Source organism: Pecten maximus, chromosome 12 (genome assembly GCF_902652985.1).
Source record: "Pecten maximus chromosome 12, xPecMax1.1, whole genome shotgun sequence".
Classification (NCBI taxonomy): Eukaryota; Metazoa; Mollusca; class Bivalvia; order Pectinida; family Pectinidae; genus Pecten; species Pecten maximus.
In genome coordinates, this window is record NC_047026.1 from 20603550 (window position 1) to 20628828 (window position 25279).

At 38.8% G+C, this 25279-nt stretch overlaps 1 protein-coding gene across 1 annotated transcript; it reads left to right on the plus strand.

Moving 5' to 3' along the window:
• Window positions 1-44: 44 nt before the first annotated feature.
• LOC117339429 (sideroflexin-5-like) lies at window positions 45-25279 on the plus strand. The gene is made up of 12 exons (XM_033901001.1): window positions 45-146; window positions 1190-1258; window positions 7870-7974; window positions 9356-9410; window positions 10423-10448; window positions 10921-11031; window positions 11616-11681; window positions 12548-12638; window positions 13606-13721; window positions 14381-14466; window positions 15187-15304; window positions 22463-25279. The coding sequence occupies exons 1-12, from the start codon at window positions 90-92 to the stop codon at window positions 22538-22540; spliced, it is 978 nt and encodes a 325-aa protein (XP_033756892.1). The 5' UTR covers window positions 45-89; the 3' UTR covers window positions 22541-25279.

Below are 25279 nucleotides of genomic sequence, written 5' to 3' on the forward strand. Positions count from 1 at the left end.
AAAGCCCGGATGAAAGCATGTTGGTCACACCAATTACTTCCGGTTTCATTTTGACCTCCTACGTGGTTTGAGACCAGATACGATACGAAATGGACTCGAAATCTAAATTCCCCCCATTCGAATTGCAGAAGTCTCGATTCGACCAGGTTTGTTATTCTTCTCATCATATCGATACTGAGAATGCATATGCGATGAATATTTAAGCGTTAATTGTAAACCAGCTTACGAATATATTGCATACAAGGTTGCTTTCATTTTGACGAACAGATCCAACGTAATGGTACCGGTTTGACTGGTGGATTTCTGGTTATGTATACCAGATGAACTTTCAAGTGTTGGCATATAAATAAATATGGTTTCCGAATGCGAATTTTTGAAAACAGCATATAAATCAATTTATTCATTCTGATAAATAATAAGTTTTTAAAGACGAGACTAACCGATACATATACCAAAAAGGTGGGCGTACGGTCTGTCCGCGTGTCCGCATCCAAACAAATATTTTCATCATTTTCATAAAATATCAATATTCCAGGCCAGACTTATCTTCAACGATTTACTGATATATTTTCACTAGTTTTTTTGGTGCTACATCGAAACAGGTAGATATCAGGAGGCGTTGACTGGACGGATTTAGCAAGAGTTATCGCTCTTAGTACACTGGGCAGACATACTGCAGCTATGCTAAGAATTTACTTTGTTGAAATTATTTTCACAGAAGGAAAGCGAAAAAATATTTTTGAGAAAAGGTGATTTTCATTTGAGTGCAGTAACATATTATTTTATTTAGATAAAAATGACTATCAATATACATGTAGCAGTTTTAATTAAATTTGAAATGTGGATATAGAGGCCAATGGCCTTCATCCATGATAATCATAACTGATATAAAAGTTAATTTTTCAGGTTACAAGACCCATTCTCATCCTAAAGTGAAATGTAACACAATAATAATCATCAACATATACAAATACAATATAGTTGTGATGATACAAATATAACAGAAAATAATAGTTATAAATAACTAAATGAAAATAAAAACATGACAAATATATGATAAAAACATTATTATTATAATGATAAATTAATAATAGAAAAAAAATCTGAAGATTCAAACTTGCAGAGCTCTAAATGGACATAAACATAGTTGTTATGTCTTTCCTGTTTTTGATTTCTATTTTCATTTCAGGACACATTTTATGGAAGGTTACGCCACTTTCTTGATGTCATTGACCCATCCACCCTTTTTACCTCTGAAGTAAGTAATTCACTTTCATTAGAAATGTTATCTAGATCATAAGTGGTATGGTGTATTATCTCATGTTAATGAAAATGTGCAGCAGTTAGCTGGCAGTGGTGAAGAATTGTGTTTTTATTAGTTGAGTGATATTGGGAAATTGATGAGGAAATAAAATAGAGAAAAAAATCAATCATATACATCATAAAATGTATCAAATTTTCTGAAGAAGTCTCTATCCTCCACTAACCTTCTAACTATCCCCCACCCTTGATAACCTCAATCTTCTAACCATCCCCCACCCATGATAACCTCCACCTTCTAACCATCCCCCACCCATGATAACCTCAATCTTCTAACCATCCCTCACCCATGATAACCTCAACATTCTAACCATCCCCCACCCATGATAACCTCAACTTTCTAAACATCCCCCACTAATGATAACCTCAATCTTCTAACCATCCCCCACCCATGATAACCTCAACCTTCTAACCACCCCCCACTCATGATAACCTCCACCTCCTAACCATCCCCCACCAATGATAATCTCCACCTTCTAACCATCCCCCACCCATGATAATCTCCACCTTCTAACCATCCCCCACCCATGATAATCTCCACCTTCTAACCATCCCCCAGCAATGATACCCTCAACCTTCTAACCAACCCCCACTCATGATAACCTCCACCTCCTAACCATCCCTCACCCATGATAATCTCCACCTTCTAACCACCCCCCACCCATAACCTCCACCTTCTAACCATCCCCCACCCATGATAATCTCCACCTTCTAACCATCCCCCACTCATGATAACCTCCACCTTCTAACCATCCCCCAGCAATGATAACCTCAACCTTCTAACCATCCCCCACCCATGATAACCTTCACCTTCTAATCATCCCCCACCCATGATAAGCTCCACCTCCTAACCATCCCTCACCAATGATAACCTCCACCTTCTAACCATCCCTCACCCATGATAACCTCCACCTTCTAACCATCCCCACTCATGATAACCTCCAACTTCTAACCATCCCCCACCCATGATAACCTCCACCTCCTAACCATCCCCCACCCATGATAATCTCCACCTTCTAACCATCCCCCACCCATGATAACCTCCAACTTCTAACCATCCCTCACCCATGATAACCTCCACCTCCTAACCATCCCTCACCCATAATAACCTTCACTTCCTAATCATCCCCACCCATGATAACCTCCACCTTCTAACCATCCCCCACCCATGATAATCTCCACCTTCTAGCCATCCCCCAGAAAGGATAACCTCCACCTTCTAACCATCCCCCACTCATGATAACTTCCAACTTCTAACCATCCCCCACCCATGATAACCTCAACCTCCTAACCATCCCCCGCCCATGATAACATCCATCTTCTGACCATCTCTCACCCATAATAACCTTCACTTCCTAATCATCCCCACCAATGATAACCTCCACCTTCTAACCATCCCCCACCCATGATAACCTCCACCTTCTAACCATCCCCCACCTGTGATAACCTTCACCTTCTAACCATCCCCCACCCATGATAACTCCATCTTTTAACCATCCCCCAACAACTCCACAGTCCTCACCCCACTCATACACTCCATGTTTCACATCCCACCAATAATAACCACTACCCTCTATACCCCACTCCCCACCAATGATAACCCCTGTCCTCTATATCCCACTCCCAACCAATGATAACCCCTACCCTCTATACCCCACTCCCCACCAATGATAACCCCTGTCCTCTATATCCCACTCCCCACCAATGATAACCCCTACCCTCTATACCCCACTCCCCACCAATGATAACCCCTGTCCTCTCTATCCCACTCCCCACCAATGATAACCCCTACCCTCTATATCCCACTCCCCACCAATGATAACCCCTACCCTCTATACCCCACTACCCACCAATGATAACCCCTACCCTCTATACCCCACTCCCCACCAATGATAACCCCTGTCCTCTATATCCCACTCCCCACCAATGATAACCCCTGTCCTCTATACCCCACTCCCAACCAATGATAACCCCTACCCTCTATACCCCACTCCCCACCAATGATAACCACTGTCCTCTATATCCCACTCCCCACCAATGATAACCCCTACCCTCTATATCCCACTCCCCACCGATGATAACCCCTGTCCTCTATATCCCACTCCCCACCAATGATAACCCCTGTCCTCTCTATCCTACTCCCCACCAATGATAACCCCTGTCCTCTATATCCCACTCCCCACCAATGATAACCCCTGTCCTCTATACCCCACTCCCCACCAATGATAACCCCTGTCCTCTATATCCCACTCCCCACCAATGATAACCCCTGTCCTCTATATCCCACTCCCCACCAATGATAACCCCTACCCTCTATATCCCATTCCCCACCAATGATAACCCCTACCCTCTATATCCCACTCCCCACCAATGATAACCCCTACCCTCTATATCCCACTCCCCACCAATGATAACCCCTGTCCTCTATACCCCACTCCCCACCAATGATAACCTCTGTCCTCTATATCCCACTCCCCACCAATGATAACCCCTACGCTCTTTATCCCATTCCACAACAAGGATAACCCCTACCCTCTATATCCCACTCCCCACCAATGATAACCCCTGTCCTCTATATCCCACTCCCCACCAATGATAACCCCTACCCTCTATATCCCATTCCCCACCAATGATAACCCCTATCCTCTATACCCCACTCCCCACCAATGATAACCTCTGTCCTCTATATCCCACTCCCAACCAATGATAACCCCTACCCTCTTTATCCCATTCCCCACCAATGATAACCCCTACCCTCTATACCCCACTCCCCACCAATGATAACCCCTACCCTCTATATCCCACTCCCCACCAATGATAACCCATGTCCTCTATACCCCACTCCCCACCAATGATAACCCCTACCCTCTTACCCCACTCCCCATCAATGATAACCCCTACCCTCTATACCCCACTCCCCACCAATGATAACCCCTACCCTCTATATCCCACTCCCCACCAATGATAACCCCTGTCCTCTATACCCCACTCCCCACCAATGATAACCCCTGTCCTCTATATCCCACTCCCCACCAAAGATAACCCCTACCCTCTATATCCCACTCCCCACTAATGATAACCCCTGTCCTCTATATCCCACTCCCCACCAATGATAACCCCTACCCTCTATACCCCACTCCCCACCAATGATAACCCCTGTCCTCTCTATCCCACTCCACACCAATGATAACCTCTACTCTCTATATCCCACTCCCCACCAATGATAACCCCTGTCCTCTATATCCCACTCCCAACCAATGATAACCCCTGTCCTCTATATCCCAATCCCCACCAATGATAACCCCTGTCCTCTCTATCCCACTCCACACCAATGATAACCCCTACCCTCTATATCCCACTCCCCCCAATGATAACCCCTACCCTCTATATCCCACTCCCCCCAATGATAACCCCTACCCTCTATACCCCACTCCCCACCAATGATAACCCCTGTCCTCTATATCCCACTCCCCACCAATGATAACCCCTACCCTCTATATCCCACTCCCCACCAATGATAACTCCTACGCTCTTTATCCCATTCCACAACAAGGATAACCCCTACGCTCATTATCCCATTCCACAACAAGGATAACCCCTACCCTCTATATCCCACTCCCCCCAATGATAACCCCTACCCTCTATATCCCACTCCCCAACAATGATAACCCCTGTCCTCTATATCCCATTCCACAACAAGGATAACCCCTGTCCTCTATATCCCACTCCCCACCAGTGATAACCCCTGTCCTCTATATCCCACTCCCCACCAATGATAACGCCTGTCCTCTATACCCCACTACCCACCAATGATAACCCCTACCCTCTATACCCCACTCCCCACCAATGATAACCCCTGTCCTCTATATCCCACTCCCCACCAATGATAACCCCTGTCCTCTATATCCCACTCCCCACCAATGATAACCCCTGTCCTCTCTATCCCACTCCCCACCAATGATAACCCCTACCCTCTATATCCCATTCCCCACCAATGACAACCCCTGTCCTCTCTATCCCACTCCCCACCAATGATAACCCCTACCCTCTATACCCCACTCCCCACCAATGATAACCCCTGTCCTCTATACCCCACTCCCCACCAATGATAACCCCTACCCTTTATATCCCACTCCCCACCAATGATAATCCCTGTCCTCTATATCCCACTCCCCACCAATGATAACCCCTGACTGCTATATCCTACTCCCCACCAATGATAACCCCTACCCTCTATATCCCACTCCCCACCAATGATAACCCCTGTCCTTTATATCCCACTCCCCACCAATGATAATCCCTGTCCTCTATATCCCACTCCCCACCAATAATAACCCCTACCCTCTATATCCCACTCCCCACCAATGATAACCCCTACCCTCTATATCCCACTCCCCACCAATGATAACCCCTGTCTTCTATATCGCACTCCCCACCAATGATAATCCCTGTCTTCTATATCGCACTCCCCACCAATGATAACCCCTGTCTTCTATATCGCACTCCTCACCAATGATAACCCCTACCCTCTATATCCCACTCCCCACCAATGATAACCCCTACCCTCTATATCCCACTCCCCACCAATGATAACCCCTGTCCTCTATACCCCACTCCCCACCAATGATAACCCCTGTCCTCTATACCCCACTCCCCACCAATGATAATCCCTGTCCTCTATACCCCACTCCCCACCAATGATAACCCCTACCCTCTATACCCCACTCCCCACCAATGATAACCCCTGTCCTCTATACCCCACTCCCCACCAATGATAACCCCTGTCCTCTATACCCCACTCCCCACCAATGATAACCCCTACCCTCTATACCCCACTCCCCACCAATGATAACCCCTACCCTTTATATCCCACTCCCCACCAATGATAACCCCTGTCCTCTATATCCCACTCCCCACCAATGATAACCCCTACCCTCTATACCCCACTCCCCACCAATGATAACCCCTGTCCTCTATACCCCACTCCCCACCAATGATAACCCCTGTCCTCTATATCCCACTCCCCACCAATGATAACCCCTACCCTCTATACCCCACTCCCCACCAATGATAACCTCTACCCTCTATATCCCACTCCCCACCAATGATAACCCCTGTCCTCTATATCCCACTACCCACCAATGATAACCCCTGTCCTCTATACCCCACTCCCCACCAATGATAACCCCTACCCTTTATATCCCACTCCCCACCAATGATAACCCCTGTCCTCTATACCCCACTCCCCACCAATGATAACCTCTGTCCTCTCTATCCCACTCCCCACCAATGATAACCCCTACCCTCTATACCCCACTCCCCACCAATGATAACCCCTGTCCTCTATATCCCACTCCCCACCAATGATAACCCCTGTCCTCTATATCCCACTCCCCACCAATGATAACCCCTACCCTCTATATCCCACTCCCACCAATGATAACCCATGTCCTCTATATCCCACTCCCACCAATGATAACCCCTACCCTCTATATCCCACTCCCCACCAATAATAACCCCTGTCCTCTATACCCCACTCCCCACCAATGATAACCTCTGTCCTCTCTATGCCACTCCCCACCAATGATAACCCCTGTCCTCTCTATCCAATTCCCCACCAATGATAACCCCTACCCTCTATATCCCACTCCCCACCAATAATAACCCCTGTCCTCTATATCCCACTCCCCACCAATAATAACCCCTGTCCTCTATATCCCACTCCCCACCAATGATAACCCCTGTCCTGTCTATCAAATTCCCCACCAATGATAACCCATGTCCTCTATATCCCACTCCCACCAATGAAAACCCCTGTCCTCTATATCCCACTCCCACCAATGATAACCCCTACCCTCTATATCACATTCCCCACCAATGATAACCCCTGTCCTCTATATCCCACTCCCCACCAATGATAACCCCTGTCCTCTCTATCCCACTCCCCACCAATGATAACCCCTGTCCTCTCTATCCAATTCCCCACCAATGATAACCCCTGTCCTCTATATCCCACTCCCCACCAATGATAACCCCTGTCCTCTCTATCCCACTCCCCACCAATGATAACCCCTGTCCTCTATACCCCACTACCCACCAATGATAACCCATGTCCTCTTTATCCCACTCCCACCAATGATAACCATACCTTCCTGCTACAGTATTTGTGCCCCACCTCCCTCCAATGATAACCCCTACCCTTCCCGACCAAAACTCATGACAACCTATTCCCCCTTATCTATGCCCACTCTGCACCAATGATAACCCCTTACCCTCCCGATTCCCCGACCAAAACTCATTACAGCTCATACCCCCGCCGCACCAATGATAGTTCCTAACACCTCCAGACCACTCTCTTTTCTTGTTCATCACAGGCTCAACCCCCTACCCCCTACCCCCTCCCAAATCTTAATCTCTACTTCACTACCTCTCTACCTACATCACTTTGTCCACCCCCTCATTACTCTTAACCCCTGATCCTGCTTTTCTCCCACAATTCCAGCACTGTTGGACATTTGTCACTTTCTTGAGTACATGTATTTGTTTCAGTCAAAACTGAATGAATGTAAACAATTGCTGGATGACTATAAAAACAAGCAGACACCACCTGGTACAACAGATGAGCAGTTATGGCGAGCCCAGAAGGTCAAGCAGGTCAGTCTAATATAGGGGCCACAACTCCTACTACAAAAATTATGATCTATTGAAAGCAAGAATAGGCTGTTATATTTTTCATACAATACCAAAAGTTATATATCAATATTAGATATTTGGCCTGATGCATCTTAAGGTGAAGGGGAACCAATTTTGTATAAATGCTGGATCTGGTCCCCAGAGGTCTGAGGCCTAAAAGATGAGGTCCAATATATGAAATACATGTATAGCAAATTTTTAGTCCCCTACCAGTTAAAACCGGGGGACAAAAGGTTTCCTCCCCATTTGTCTGTCTGTCAGTCGGTCCACTTAGTTTTCCACACTTTTTTCAGCCATGCTTCAAGGTATGTTCATGAAAGGTGGTATGTAACTTCAGTATGAGCTGCTTCATGAATTGCTTTAGCATTACTCTCAGAATGCTTGTTTGAAATCCTTCTACTAATGAAGGAATGGCAGGATTTGTCCAAAATTCGACAAAAGCATCCATGGGGGAAGGGGAACACATTTTGTATAACTGGTAAGCCTGGACCTCCAAAGTCCTGAAGGACGGGGCCCTAACGGGGAATACTTGCAAATGCTTTAAAATCCTTCAGTAGGAAAGAATGGATTTAGTTCAAACTTCATGAGTAGAGAGAAAAGTATTTGTATGATAATGTAATTGGAAGATTCTGGCCATAATCAATGAAATATCCAAGTGAGTACTACAGGCTGTCTGGGACTCTTGTTCTTCAACTTTTCCGTCTTATCTCATTTATTGCTGGGAATTACTTTGAAAGTTACTTTATAATCACAATTTTTCTAATACTCAATTATGACCATTATTGATTGATCACAAACAGAAAGGTTAATTACATATATTTTATCTACAAAAACATTCACCAAAATGGGTAACACAGAACCATACCGAACTGTCTACACGGACGTTGGAGCTCCCACCTTCCTTATATTCACCAAAATGGGTCAAATGTGGTTGAAATGTTTATTGTTATCTAGTTTTGTTCAGACATATTTTTTTAATGCAATGAACTTAAACATTGAACTGTTTTTAATCTTAGTAAACCTTGATTGATTAGTGGTTGTTAGAGGTAAAATGACAAATCAGTGATCAAATCATTGAATCTGAACTACACTAGAGTCCCTATCCATCCTACACCTTATTACACTTTGTCACATGTTATACAAACTTTCCTATTTCATGATTTTGATGAAGATTCCTCTTTTGAAAAGTAATGGTCACTACATGGGGAAGCAACACTATCCAAAGATTTTAATTGATGTTAGTTAAATGCTCTGTAAATAATGGGAAATGACACCCTCAGACAGAGTTGCCTCCCTTCCCATGTGTCTTACCTGTTTTACTTTTATGTCCATTTTTTTTCAGGCAATTATTCACCCTGACACTGGTGAAAAAATCTTGACGCCATTTAGAATGTCAGGTATAATAATTTTTATTATCTTTATTTGTATTTAAGATACAGTTGAAGAATTGGTTTAATGATAGATTTCAAAAGTTGTGTTAAATTAGCATTCACTAGGAATTTATCAATTGATGTTGACTTTTATGGTAGACATGTGTAAACAAACAGAAAATTAATATCTAACAGATCTAAGAGACAGAGATCATATTTCGTGCGAATGACAACCAGGAATGAGCAAGAAATAGTTTTCAGGTGATGATGGCGACATTGTCAACATTTCACTTTAAAATTTTGTGTTGGTTCAAAAAGTATATGTCCAACTTTAACCAAACTATATTTAGTTGACATGGTGGACATCTCAACAAAACTTAGAGAATATCATCTGGAATTTAAGGTCAAGTGACTCTGGAATCTAAGAGTGCAGGGAATCTGGACTTCAAAGTTTTGTGTTTAGATCATTTTCCGCCCCAAATAATCAATGCTAGTTCCACCTGGAACATAGTTATATGGACATCTCAGCACCCCCTACAGATTGCAGGAATTTCATTTTTTTGCTGTACTTTTTGGTTGAAAAACTTGGATTTTGAGAAAAATCTTTTATTGCTTCTCCAATCGATTTAGAAATTAGTTTATTAAATTGTAGCTATAGAATCAGTTCTTAAAATGTCAAATTCATTTTCATCTCATAAGAGTGATTTTGGGGGTAAAAATGACATATTTAGGTGAATTTTGAGTGATTTTGCAAAATTTGATGTTTGTTTTGCAATGCATCAATATTTACACATGTCAATAATGTATCCAAGGTGCTTCCATATTATCAAGTGGAGGGATTTTGGTTGTTTTTAGCCCATTAGGTGGGCACGGCTGTATTTTCATTTTATTTGCTTTGATGCAAATACTGTACATTGTTGATAATGGCAATTTGCCAGGTAAATGTCGTTTCATCATTGAGTTAAGACAAGGTCAAAGACTATTAGAATAGTTGTCCTTGATTTGGTTGTTAAATATATTTTGTGTTTATGCATTTCAGGGTATGTGCCCTTTGGAAGTCCAATTGTAAGTATACTAAGTATATAAACATATACTACCTGTATAAATACATATCAGTGTGCCAACCTCTGACAATAAAAAATCAGGTCATGACCTTTTAAAACAAGGGTCAAAGGGTCAAAACAAGGGTCATATGCCTATCATTTTTTGCGTCATTTTCTTGACTTTTTCCAGTCATATTTGAAACTAAAGGCACCAAAAGTGCAATTTACATTATTTTAGTTATTAAACGTCCACTAGGCCTAACTAAATTATTCTGAAATGACACAAAATCTTTTGAATGGTTACCATATAAGACATTTAGTGTAATAAAAAATCAGAGTAAAGTGAATATGGAATATTCAAAACAGCAGACACCATGCTGAATACTTGTGATCATACATGTATATAATTGTATAAGCCTCCCTACCACGTTAATATTTGTGATTATATATAACTGTATAAGCCTCCCTTCCAAGTTACTATTTTCTCTCCTCAGGTAGTGGGTCTGTTGCTGCCTAACCCCAGTGTGAAGGGCGTGATCCTCTGGCAGTGGCTCAATCAGAGTCACAACGCTTGTGTTAACTACGCCAATAGAAACGCTACCAAGGTCTGTGATCTCGGACTTCTGTATAGTTCTTTATTAGCAAATATTTATTTCTTATTAGGCCGCAATCATCACATGATGACCCCTCCTCCATGGTATATTGTCACTCTGTTCCATGATCCAGTTTATTGATATCACCATTTCTTGAGAAGTATCTGAAAGATCTTTCTCAAAAAGGAAAGGACCAGTAAAGGCTTAGCCTGTTGTCTGATCCATTTGTTTATACTGTATATCTTTGTGTAATTGTACATACATGTATTACTTGATAATAAAATATTTTGAAATGAAAATCTTTCTCAAATTTCATATGTGGATACCCCATTGTTCCTTTGTTTGGCATCTACAATTTTTTAATATTAATGAAAAGCAAAATGGCAACTTGTTGGATTTTGACAATATCATATTTGTTATATAGGTTTTTCTAAGTATTAATGGCTCTCTCAAATTTTGTTGGTTCCCATACACGATGATTTTCATTGATGGCTCTAAACTAATTAATTCAAGCTATTGTTTAGTATAAAAATAAGATTATTCCTGGAATATTGTTCCTCCGAAGAAATCATTTTTTACGTTTGAATGTATTTCAGCCAACCCCTACCAGTAGGTTCATGGCTGGGTATGTCGGTGCTGTTACAAGTGCTGTGTCTATAGCTGTGAGTATTTTCCTCATTCTGGATACAAGGGTTACATTCACTTTTGCTTACTGAATCTGTGTAATAGCATAATTGAAGACTTGGTCACACATTTCTTGTGATAATGTAGTCTATGACTGCCATATTGTAGATAAAAAAGGACTAGTTTGATGCTTGTATGTGCACTTAGTAAATCATAAGGATGTCATACTGTTAGATTTGCTGTCTTTGAACTTAGTTTTTGCTCCTGTGTAATCTTCAAAAGATACAATGGCTTAGCGATTGGAGCTAGTCATTTGCTAGGCTTTTACCCAGGAAATTTAGCAAATCCTTGAAAAACCTTCTTCTGAAGAAGAAATAAAAGGATTCGGTTCATACTTAGTCTGAAGCATCCTTGGGTGAAGGGGAGCCAATTTTGTTTAAATGGTGGATCTGGCCCTCTAGGGGCCTGAGGGGCAGAGCTCAATATGGGAAAATTTAGTAAACTCTTAAAAATCCTTCATCTGTTGGAATGAAAGGATTTGGTCCGTATTTGGTCTAAAGTATTCTTGGATGAGGGGAAATCAATTTTGTATATGATTGGGCCTTGATTGGTTTTGAATCTTAAAGGAATTTGTCATGGTACTGAGTGGCAGGTCCAAATCTGAGAAATGTATTTGTAATGTAACTGGGAGTGTTCTGATATACCAGTAATCACTAAAATCCAGGTGAGCAATGCAAGCCCCATGGGCCTCTTGTTGGAGATATAAAATGTATAATCCAATACACTTCTTCAGTCATAGATGAAGTTGACTTGACATCTCCAAATAATGGCCTATTACAGTGAGGGTGAGTTACCTCTCTTTATCTGATGGCAAAAGTACAACTCTCTATTCTCTTTCAAATAGGTGGCTTTGAATAAGTTTATCCAGAAAGCTGATAAATTCAGTCCTGCAACAAAAACATTGATTACCAGATTTGTTCCATTTCCAGCTGTTGGTAAGTCAGAATACAGTATAATACATGCTTTTTACATTACTCTGTATCAGAATACATTATGATACATATACAATGTACTCTGTATCAGAATACATTATGATACATATACAATGTACACTGTATCAGAATACATTATAATACATGTACTCTGTATCAGAATACAATTGAATATAACACATACATATGTATCTCCTATACCGGATATCCTTATTATGAGACATATCCTTTTTATCAGTATACATCATAACACATAACTTCTAAACCATGATACAAGGGGCCGCGGTGGCCGAGTGGTTAAGGTGTCCCGAAACTTTATCACTAGCCATCTACCTCTGGGTTAGGAGTTCGAAACCTACATGGGGCAGTTGCCTGTTACTGACCATAGGCCAGTATTTTTCTCTGGGTACTCCGGCTTTCCTCCATCTTCAAAACCAGGCACATCCTCAGGTGACCCTGGCTGTTGATAGGACGTTAAACCAAATAAACCAAACACATACATATGTACCTTCTTTACCAGTTATCCCTATTATGAGAAATATTCTTTTTATCAGAATACATCATAATACATAATTTCTACACCATTATACAATATATGCATCAATTCTGGAACAGAGATCATTACATCAGTGAGCCATATTCTTACATTGTATTAAATGTCTATTGAATGGTCTGTTTACTGTAATTGAAAATCTTCCTTGGAAAAGAAATGCACAATATATTACTCTAAATTTACACACAATCTACTAGTAAAAACTTGTTATTGTTCATAATTTTAAAATTGAAGTTAACCTAACAGAAAGATCAGCTTCAAATATATACAATGTATAGCGTTAGGGTATAAGTTTGTCAGGAAGAGGTCTTAATGAAAATTAAAAAATCGACAATTACCTAGTTTATCAGCACAATAAAACTCAGGGTACACCAGCATCTTGTACAGTATAGTAAGTGAAGCTTTGTTTGTCCACAGCCGCAGCAAATGTGTGTAATGTTTTACTGATGAGGAACAATGAACTGGCTGAGGGAATCGAAGTTGTGGATAGTAACCAGAATGTGGTCGGAACATCAAAAATAGCTGCTAAACGGGTAAATATTTTACAAAAAAATTTGTTGACATTTCTTGTGAAATAAAGTCTTGCAGATAAACCCATTGTTATGCAAATGAAAAGTTAATGGGTCAGATTCAGGGTACTAGTATACAAGATGACAGTTTTTTTTGTGTGGAGAGAAGTTTTGTAGTTAATAATTCAAAATTGTTGGTTGTCAATTTTTCAGCTTAATATATGATAATGAATAAATATCTTCATCTGGAATATTTTTATGACTGAATATTTTACTGTTTCCACAACCTTGGGTATTCTGCTATAAGGTATAGTCTGTTTCATAAAACTTCAGAATAAGTAATCTTAATAAGGGCGCCCCCCCACTGTCAATTACCCGCGCCCTGCGCCCTTATTAGGTCAAATACGGTAATTGTTTTTTCTTTGCTTAAACATATATATACACTAAGGATTCAGAAAAAAATAACATGTTTAATTTAATATCTTAGTACCCATGTGACTGTGCATGATGCTAGTAATTTAGTCATCTAGATAATTTTCATCATACATTTTCATTTCATATTTATTTGCAAATAGGTTCGCACTGTAAAATATTCACTTTTTATTTACACTGAGAACAATTATGTTGTGTCTTGATAAACATTGGCAGTTTATCAGTTAATGAAGAGTTCATTGTATTGACAGGCTCTACAAGAGACGGCAATCACAAGGATGTTCCTGCCCGCCCCGGTACTGATGCTGCCCCCTCTGGTCATGTCACTAATAGAGAGGTTAGTGTCAGTTATAATTGATAGAAATATAGGACAGATAGGTATGCTGTTTTCCTTATGGAAATACTTTATGTAATTAAATTTGTGATTTCAAGAATCATTCAGGGATCAGTTGTTTTCTGGAAACTGAAACAGTAAAGGCAGATGTGCTAAGACCAACTTTTACATTCTATTGAAAATAAAAGAAAGCCTGAATTGGTTATGCTGTTCTGTTTTTTTGGTTCACCTGGCCCAAAGGGCCAAGTGAGTTTATGCGTTGGTGTGGCATCCATCGTTCATCTGTCATTGTACATGTAATTTTTTTCATTCAAACTCCTCAATAACCAAGAGGCCCTGAGACTTGATATTGGACATGTAGCATGTTTGGATGAAGGGCTACCAGATTTGTTCAAATAAATGATCTAGAGGGTTGATATTAAAATGAATGACCTTAATGTATTTTCAAGGTCATAGAAGTCAAAGATGATAAAAATCTTTCAACAACTTCTTCTGAATAATCAAAAGACCTAAGTATATTCCATAGAACATGTTTGTTGCTAACTGCATTAGTATATGTGTAATATGGTCTATGTGATCATGTTATCAATACACATCCTATATATGGTATTTCTGGAATTTCAACAATCAACTATCAATGACTTCTACTTTACAAAACAAACTCATAATACTTGACAAATAACTGTGTTATATAACATTATATTCTCTCCTGTATATTTGTAGGACGCGGTTTCTGAAGAGAAATCCTAAGTACCACCTGGCAGTAAATGCGGTAGTATGTACTGCTGTGTTCGGGTGTGCTTTACCAGTCGCCATTGCCTTGTTCCCTCAGTATTCACGGGTAAGTTGTATACAGAGGCGTATCCTAATTTAAAAAAAAAAGATTACAGGTGTTACTCCACCAACAGTGTATACACCTCTCACAAAAATGCATGAAATGGCACCCATAACACAGAAATATATTAACTCAAGGAGCATGTTTTGATAAATAAAAAGTATTTTCTTCAATATAATTATTATATTTATAAGCACTAACAAAAACTAATTCTGTGACATTTCATGTAATCACCCCCTTCATGATTCTTATGTAGACTGGTGGTACTTAGCACCTACAAATAAGGAAATAATAACTGCCTTCAAATGATCACTTTTAAAGCCGAAAGTTATGTAACAAATATAGAGGTGAAACATGCAGGATATAGATTCTTCTGGATGAATGAATTATTTGTTTGTTCACTTCAAATTGTCGAAGATCAAATTTTGGAGTGTGATGATAATGAAAAGTATGTAATCTTTGGTTTGTATAAAATCATATAATAAAAGCCTGTTCTTGTTTTTAATTGATAATATGGTAATTATGTACTCATTGCGGATGATGAATCACCTTTAGGAATTATTTTGTAATAAATTTCTTGTTGTTTATGTTGAAAGAAGTACAAAGAGCAATGGATATAGACTAACAAAATGTTATGAAAATGCACAAATGTATTGAAAAGTAAAGACTTGAGAGAACTGGAGTTAAAATGTCCATGCTTTTGAAAGCTACAGATCATATCAGGATATTGAACTGTTTATCACTATGGCATCAAATGATCCTTTTTAGGCTATTGACTCGGCGCAGTGGTAAGAGCTGTAGTCAATTTGGTACCTGAGTTTAAGGTCAAGTAAGAGCATGAGTAAAAATTTGTCATTTGTATTTCTATATCATAACCATATACAGAAATGTACATTTATACAAGAATGTGACATTTTATGAATAATTTGATATGGAATGTCACCTTCATCAGTCATATGACCAGCAAAATGTGTGAATACTACGTAATCTAATTAAGGGGTTGTTAATCAAATTGGTAAGTCAATTCACCAACACTTTATGAGGAAAGCATTATTTGGGTTTAATTGTTAAAATTTCATTTTAAAATAAGATTTAAGATTTGGAATATTTAAAAAAAAAACCCAGAAAATAGCGAGATACAAACAGAACTGTAATTTTGACTCTATCTCGATAAAATGAAGGCAACATATGAACACAATAGAGACTTACATTGGTAACATTGAAAAAGTACAAAGAGAATAAGATCCGGAACGGTAAGAGTCTTCTGCTTCATAGACGACACCCACCATACAAATCTAGGTCACCACGACATCCGTCATACAAATCTAGGTCACCACGACACCTGCCATACAAATCTAGGTCACGACGACATCCGTCATACAAATCTAGGTCACCACGACACCTGCCATACAAATCTAGGTCACCACGACATCCGTCATACAAATCTAGGTCACGACGACATCCGTCATACAAATCTAGGTCACAACGACACCCACCATACAAAGCTAGGTCACCACGACATCCGTCATACAAATCTAGGTCGCAACGACATCCACCATACAAATCTAGGTCACAACGACACCCACCATACAAAGCTAGGTCACGACGACATCCGTCATACAAATCTAGGTCGCAACGACATCCACCATACAAATCTAGGTCACAACGACACCCACCATACAAAGCTAGGTCACGACGACATCCGTCATACAAATCTAGGTCACAACGACATCCGTCATACAAATCTAGGTCACAACGACACCTGCCATACAAAGCTAGGTCACGACGATATCCGTCATACAAATCTAGGTCGCGACGACATCCGTCATACAAATCTAGGTCACAACGACACCTGCCATACAAATCTAGGTCACCACGACATCCGTCATACAAATCTAGGTCACGACGACATCTGTCATACAAATCTACGTCACAACGACACCCACCATACAAAGCTAGGTTACGACGACATCCGTCATACAAAGCTAGGTCACGACGACATCCGTCATACAAATCTAGGTCACGACGACACCCACCCTACAAAGCTAGGTCACGACGACATCCGTCATACAAATCTAGGTCACAACGACACCCGCCATACAAATCTAGGTCACCACGACATCCATCATACAAATCTAGGTCACCACGACATCCGTCATACAAATCTAGGTCACCACGACATCCATCATACAAATCTAGGTCACCACGACATCCGTCATACAAATCTAAAATCTGGGTAAATCATATCTTCCAAATGAGAACTATTGTGGAGACAACTGAGGGATTACAGATCACTTTGGTAGGACTTATCAACCTTATTGATACAGTAATTTTGATGATTGGCATTTCCGATATGGCTGTATCATTAACAGTTTTTATTTTGTAATTACTTAAGATGCCAGATAACAAAAGTCTGTTGCAGTGTCCAAAAAACCTAGTTGTTTTAGATATAAATAACACATCTGGTGAGTAAATGACCCGATGAGTCTCAGAAATGACTCATTGAAATGGGTTTTCAGTCTTTGTTAATGACAATGCTTTGCTTTAGCTACGTAAGTTAACAGATGCTGATGATGATTACGCGCCTTTTTTGATTGGATGCACGTGCGGACGTGTGATAGATGGTAGACATCATGGTAAAAAGACAAGCAGTTTTTTTTATCAGCATGTATCTTTATGTCATAACAAAACACGTGTTCACAAACTGTTGTTACTTCTCATTGTATTGTTTGTGTTTAAAAATGTTTCTGTGTTCAGACCACCGTGAAAGTGACGATTCAAAACACGAAGGGAAGTAATGGATATGACAGCTGTGTAAATGTTGAATACACAGAAATAGTTTATACATCGTATTAATTAGGAATAAAAAATCACAATGAAAAATGATCGTGCATAATTTGTTATTTTTAAAACTTTTACAGCAATCAATGTTTTTGTTAATGAAATAATCATATGTAGTCAAACATTTAATAGACCATTATGTGTCGTAACTATTTCATAAATTGTGATGTAATTTTTCGTTGAATATCTTTGCTTCTGGACAAGAAATTAAGAAGTTTATAAGATGTTCATAAATTAGCAGATAGATGCTGATACATGTATAATTATATCAACCCAATAAATTGTGACGAATTTAAAAAAATGCATTATTTTACTTGAAATATTTTGAGGTTTGCAAGTATATTCAATTCAATTTCTTTATTGACTGTGGGCCATACGGTCCATAAGTACATATCATTAAGTATATATAGGTTCATTTACAGCGACCACGTGCACTGAATCGTTCATGGTTACACTTCCATGACTACAGTGCTGTGTGCAATAGGACATATCAAAACCGATTGTGGGCTAGATACCTACAGAGCCGGAAACTCAGAATTAAACTGCCCACAAAGTTGTCTCATCCTTCTGGGACTCGTCGGTGATGTTTTGAGTCTAAAAGTGTTGACCAGAGGAGCGACCGAAAATCGAAATAGGTCGAACGAAATAACAAAATCTGATGGTGCGAAAGACCCGTTATTCAATAATTAAATCTCATAACAAAAACATCTGTGTATACGCAAGGTGTCTGAGATGGCAGCAATGTTGACAATTCTATTGGGCTACAGTACATATTAAGTTTAGTAAACAGTTACGAAGTAACGCTCTGATTGTATCAGACAAACAGAAACTCAGATTCTTTTAAGTACATATATCCACTTAGTTGTTACGAGTGTGCAAAATGGCCGATGGATCTATAATCAGGTACTAGACAAACCGTATTCAATTCGATATGTCGAATCTCTATTAGTAATATTTAACAGTTTATTGTATACGTATGTTTATAATGCAGTCGAACCAGTCTTCATGTTTGTGTGTTACATTTCCCCACTGTCCTCAAGTTATTGTTTACAGCTAAGTAAACACGTGATTACATTGTAACGAGACCACTACTAGATGGCCATCTGTACACGTTGGTGACATTATATACAGTACCATTCCCCTAAACGTTATGACATGTTGGTGACATTATATACAGTACCATTCCCCTAAACGTTACAAAATCATCTTACTACGTCTATCTTATATTAGCATATCTCAAGCATAGTGCAATCGAAAAGAGTTTGTGTTTAGATCAGAGGATAAGTATATAATTGTGTTTTCCAAAAAGCTTAACGAAAACATGTAAATATTTATGTATCTATTCTTTTTTAACATTTTTGTTTTATCTCTGTAAATTGTTATAATCTGCAATTACACAAAAACGGCGCATACGTACCCAGAACTGTGGGGCGTGTTTTTTCATGGAAATAACTTTATATTCACAATTTAATAACGTTTGAACTGGTTTGAAAAATAAGCAAAGACTGCAGAATAGCTTGGTAAATTCGGAGTAAATCAAGCCATTTCATATCACGTAGCACATTATTATATTTCAGAGTGTAAACGTTTGTTTTATGAGCATAAACTACCTGTTACATGTACGTTTATAACCAATAAATATGTGTCCTCCTTAAACTCACGATCGCCTAGCCAGAAATGCCCGCTGTAATCACTAGGCCGACGCCCCAAAAACAGACGTTTTAACGTTGTACTGAAAAATAGCCTTGATCGCAATGAATATATTCATTAACTTTATTGGTTTTTTGGCCTAACATTATTAGATGGTGGACTATTGAAATCGCCCTAGGTCATTAGTCCGTCCCTCGTCCATTCGTCCGTCCGTAAACATTCCTTGTTATTACTATATATTGGGAAGTAATTGAAGGGTTTTTCTCAAACTTCACATGTAAGTTACTCTTTGTACACAGCTTTTCCCATTAAATTTTCAGTCTGATCGGGAAAACAAAGTGGCCAACGGACATCCATCTCCGCCTTATTGCTTTTGACAGTTGTAATTCGTTTTTGATATGTGTCATTAAGTTCTTCATTAAGAGGAGCAGAAGAGAAGGAAAAATTAGAGAAAAAATTATTCAATGGATGGCGCAAAGATCCCTCTAGGATGTCTTGTTTAAATCTAGTTCTCTTAAGTCTACGGATTGTACAATAGTTCACATTCCAATTACGACAGGAAAATACGGGTATATATATATGTAAATCCTAAAAGTTTCAACTGCGATGTATTTTTGTAACCTTTATGAACGGAAACCCCTGAAATGTTAATGACAGTACTGCACACATCGGCTTGTGTATTTCTTCGCCTAACAATACCACATAACTCATCTATTGTTCTAGCACATAAAATGACAAAAACCGTATGCAATTATATATATAATTAGGCACTTTTGTTCTGTGAAACATGTGTAGATTGGTGTAACGGATGCTGTTGGACGAGGAAACAGACATGCGATACTTGTAAGACAAGCTATATCAGCCTGTATCTGCATGTCGTACAGTCATCCAAGATAGCCCTTCCACCATCTGATAAAGTCAGTGCGCGCTGCCACATGTAATGCTAACCGACAGCAGAATCGAGACCCGAGGCACCAATTACTTCGGTGTTGAAATAATTCCACTGTTTGTCCAATGTCGGGTACAAGTAAACGCCAAATCTCATCAGCTCCCTCAGTCCATCAGTTTCACTGAACAAATAAACGTCTTATCCAATCCTACTGCTCAGTTCATCAACTGCCACGGATAGACCAAAGCCACCCTCGCTCGCTCCATTCTTGGCATAGCTATTTGGTGGGTCGACATTCCAACAGATTGGCTGTCGTACGGATCAGTGCCGTCTTAGGTCCTGTCTCAGTCGTTATGTGGCACTTTGCAACACATTGGTGCTGATGATTTATCATGAGATTCCTAATTGGCAAATTAGTAGACTATTCATTTTTGTTACACTAGGAGATAAGACCCGTGGACTATGCAGTTTGTGTCTTATTGTTTTCATTAAGGCGCTGATAAGTCGGAAAGAGAGGTTATATTATCGTCCGTTTTATGCCTCTCACGTAGTCTTTGTGTACCATGTAACCTTTTTATGATCTCGGGGTACACTGTAAAAACATTTTAGCTGCCAATTGTATCTTGACACCACGTACAGTTGCCTTGTTTTGTGACATACTTCCGTTATTCTGTAAGCAATATACTCCCAACATATAATACTCCATGTGTTTTACGAGTAGAGTCAAGCCGAGTTCAAGTTCTTCTTTCTGTGCTATTGTACTTCTTACAAGCATATCTTTGGACTAAAATGATGTTTGATGAAATGCGAAATGGGTATTGTTCTTCTCTTATTAGGTTTACTGCATTCATACATGATTTTCTTTATCGAAGTTTTCTCTCTTTTTTCTGTTCTTTTATTTTGTCGGTTTATATGTACACGTATTTAAAAAAAGAAAATTGTCGGCTGATTATATCTCTATATACGTATATTTTTTCATTTTGTTTTTGTTTAAATTTCTGTCGGCTTATTATACTCCCATTTTTTCATTTTGTCGGCAATTTATATATACAAGTATATATTTTTAGGTCACCTGAGACGAAGTCTCGCTGATATGGTGAAATCAAACACTCTTCATAGATGGAAGGGACTTAAGGTGCTTTACCAAAATTGTTCACGACTCTGGGGTCTCAGGTTTGCCCCTGGGGAGGGGGTAAACTTTACTATATTTTTTTATAGGGAAATCACATTTTTGACTATCATTTGTTTGATTTCTATTGGAATTCATTCGAACTTGATTAACATTATCAGCTTGAGATGACAGTTTCATGGTATGCACATATTGGCCCTGACTGACCTCCAGGGGCTGATGGGCGGGGCTAAAAAAGGTCAAATTGACTGAAATTTCAAACTCCTTCTCCAGACCTAAATAAAGTAGAATCAAATACTCTTCATAGGTGAAAGGGTCTTAAGATGCTTTACCAAAATTGTGAATTTCATGACCCTGGGTCTCACATTTGCCCCTGGGGAGGGGGTAAACTTTACTATAGTTTATATAGGGGAAATTACATTTTTGACTATCATTTGTTTCTTATGGAATTCATTATAATGCATTATAAGCATGGGATGACTGTTTGATGGTATGCACATGTTTGCCTTGACTGACCCCCAGGGACTGAAGGTTGAGGCCAAAAAGGATCATTTTGATTAACCGAAATATTTCAAATCTCAGGTGACCGTTAAGGCCCATTGGCCTCTTGTTTCATTTCGTCGGCTTATTATATATACACGTATTTTTTCTGCAGATATCTGTGAAAGACTTGGAACCCGAATTGCAGACCAAGACGACTGAATCGGTGTTGTCGTACAACAAAGGCCTATAGTAAATCAATTACTGATTACTGTCCACTTCCAATGTGCCATACATACGTCGTACAGTATACAATGGTCTCTGAATCTATTGTTTGATTTGTAGGTCAAATTGTTTAATGACATGTTGTCATGGTATTTTTAAGAAATGATGATACACCTTAATTATAGATTTTAATAAACTGATACACCTTAATATTCTGCAAACTGACCTCAGATTATATTTAATTCCTTTGTGTTTAATGGGCGTCCATATCGTCATACGGGCTTTGGACATTTTCAAGATGATTATTATCATTATTTTTCCCATTTCGCCGATCATATGCTTTTAAAATATGTGTTATTTCCTTTCCTGAGTTTGAGTGTTCTTAATTTCAAAGGTAATATCTTTTTGATTTGTTCGTGTGTTCTTAATTTCAAAGGTAATATCTTTTTGATTTGTTCGTGTATGGACATTGTTTTCATTATGATTTTTTTATAAAGTAAATTCAGCTTAAGCTGTTCACAATATCATCTAACTAGAATATGTGATTATTGTATATGGAATACAATAGTAATGTGTGATTTTTAATTCTTTTTTATAGATTTGTATTTGTGGTGCTAGTTTTGTACTGTTAACTGTGTTTTGTTATTGAATCCATTCAAACATTTTATTGAACATCAATCAAAAGGCGGAAGTGTATACAAGATTGGTGTAAGAAGCCCTTTCCATGTTCGTGAATCATTTCGTATCCAGGGAGCGTTTCATCCGAAACGAAAATTATCATTGTTGCTTTTTATTCGCAGGATTTTTAATGTTGTGTTTAAAACAAATGATGTCTTCGATGTTATTTTCAATAATTAACCGAATGAAAGACGAATGATAAAACACTAAAGAGACAGTAGGACACAGCCAAAATACCTGACTTTAATTTGTTCTTATATACAAGCAGTGCAATTCTATCCAAATACAGACGGATCGAGAATCAAATGCATAAATGTTAAACATTTTGTGGTATCTAGTCATGTATGAAGTTTGTCATAAACCAGTAATGTTCCCGTTTTAAGTATATATTAAGTAAATTTCAAAAGGTCACTTGCTCCTATAGGGGGTTGTTTTATAAATCCTCAGTCATTCATAAACATTCTTAGGGTGCTGTCAAGGCCTGTTTTATTTTGATAAACAGGCACTATTTCCCAAAACCCTTGTTTTTTTTTTTTTTTTTTTTTTTTATAAAAGTCAATTTTCAGAATTTTATGGTGCTATGTTGATGTCATACAATATTATTTCCGGAAATTTTACCACGCCATCTTTATGTTTTACATATGATTTCCGGAAGTTTTACTGTGGTTACAATGTTAAAATTCTGTGTTTTTGTCTATGTATTACATCATAGAGTCCCGTAAGTTTACTGTTCTTCTTTATCTGAAACCAAAAAGTCTCTAAAGTTTTACGGTCGTCTTATTCGTTTTACATATTCATTTCTGTTATACATGTAACTTACGGAAGTGTGATTATATTTATGTGTGTTGAAATAGATAGTGATAGTTTTATCAGGCAGGAACCTAGTAGAATATTATTTTCTATTGAATTCAATTTGACCAGGATGTGTAAATTAGTAACTTTGAAAGGTTATCTGAAGAAATGCAGCGTGCCATATGGATTTATATATAGTTTAAATAAGAGAAACACTTTGTGTATCTTGTATAATTAGATGTAAATATAAAAAAGAAATATCAACTAAAATTCCAAGACTTGAACAATTTTATCGAGTATGTTATGGAATTTCAGTTGTCATGTTCATATTTCTTTTTTATGTTTACATATACACGTACATATACGTAATTTCTGAATAACGTTATGTAGATTTTGTCTTGGATATGATGGGAAACAGTGAACCTCAGTGAAATCTTCAGTATTTCACTACTAGTATTTACATCTTTGAAATATAGCATGAAAGATGTAGAGAAAAAATATATGAACAGGTATATAATGTGTAGCACTCGATGTATGGATGTATGCTATGTGTTATCCCCTCGCGATGAATTTGAGGAGGGGGATGCATTGTTCCGTTCATTCTTACGTGAATATGTTCAGTTCTTGTCATAACACTAGCGACTTCATTTATTATCAGACTCCACCAATTGGTACAGTATAAGAGGATACCTTCAACGAGTTCATGTTTCATGGTGTCAAGGACTAGATCATAGCTATTGTGTGTGGAAAATCTTTGTCATTGCTCGTGCAAATTGATTAGTCATTTTAAACGGATTTTGATAAAAGATTGCATATTGGCCAAGTATGTGAATACTTCGTGTTGGCTAAAGGGACCCACCAACCAATTAAAAGAGACTTTTGAAATTGCCCCTGTGATTTGAATTTGACTTTTGTATACAAGATTGATCCAGGGATAAAATGTTTGGCAGCCACATAGATAATGTTTATAATTTATTGAGTTATTGTTTATAATTATCAGTCACAATAATCAATAGTTTGAAATTTTTTTAGATTTTTTACCGCAGAATTCACACAATTTGAAAATGGCTACTGTAGGAAAACTTTGAGCGGAAGGATCCCACCATTTGTATCAAGTGTTGTATCAGACCCTAAACTTTTGTTTTCAATCATAATAGCCAAAGTGAGTTTTAATGATATACTCTGGAACATCAACACTGAAATGGGAAACAATTGGTTGGTTGGTCCCCACTTAAATGACTGGGTATCATTTAATTATGTTGAAACGTTAGTTGTTGTTGCTGTTGTTGTTGCTGTT

Coding starts and splice junctions, on each gene's coding strand:
- LOC117339429 (XM_033901001.1), top strand. CDS start 90: ATGGACTCGAAATCTAAATTCCCCCCATTCGAATTGCAGAAGTCTCGA. Junction 11,682..12,547: donor CAAGTGCTGTGTCTATAGCT/GTGAGTATTTTC, acceptor TCTTTCAAATAG/GTGGCTTTGAATAAGTTTAT. Junction 13,722..14,380: donor CAAAAATAGCTGCTAAACGG/GTAAATATTTTA, acceptor TTGTATTGACAG/GCTCTACAAGAGACGGCAAT.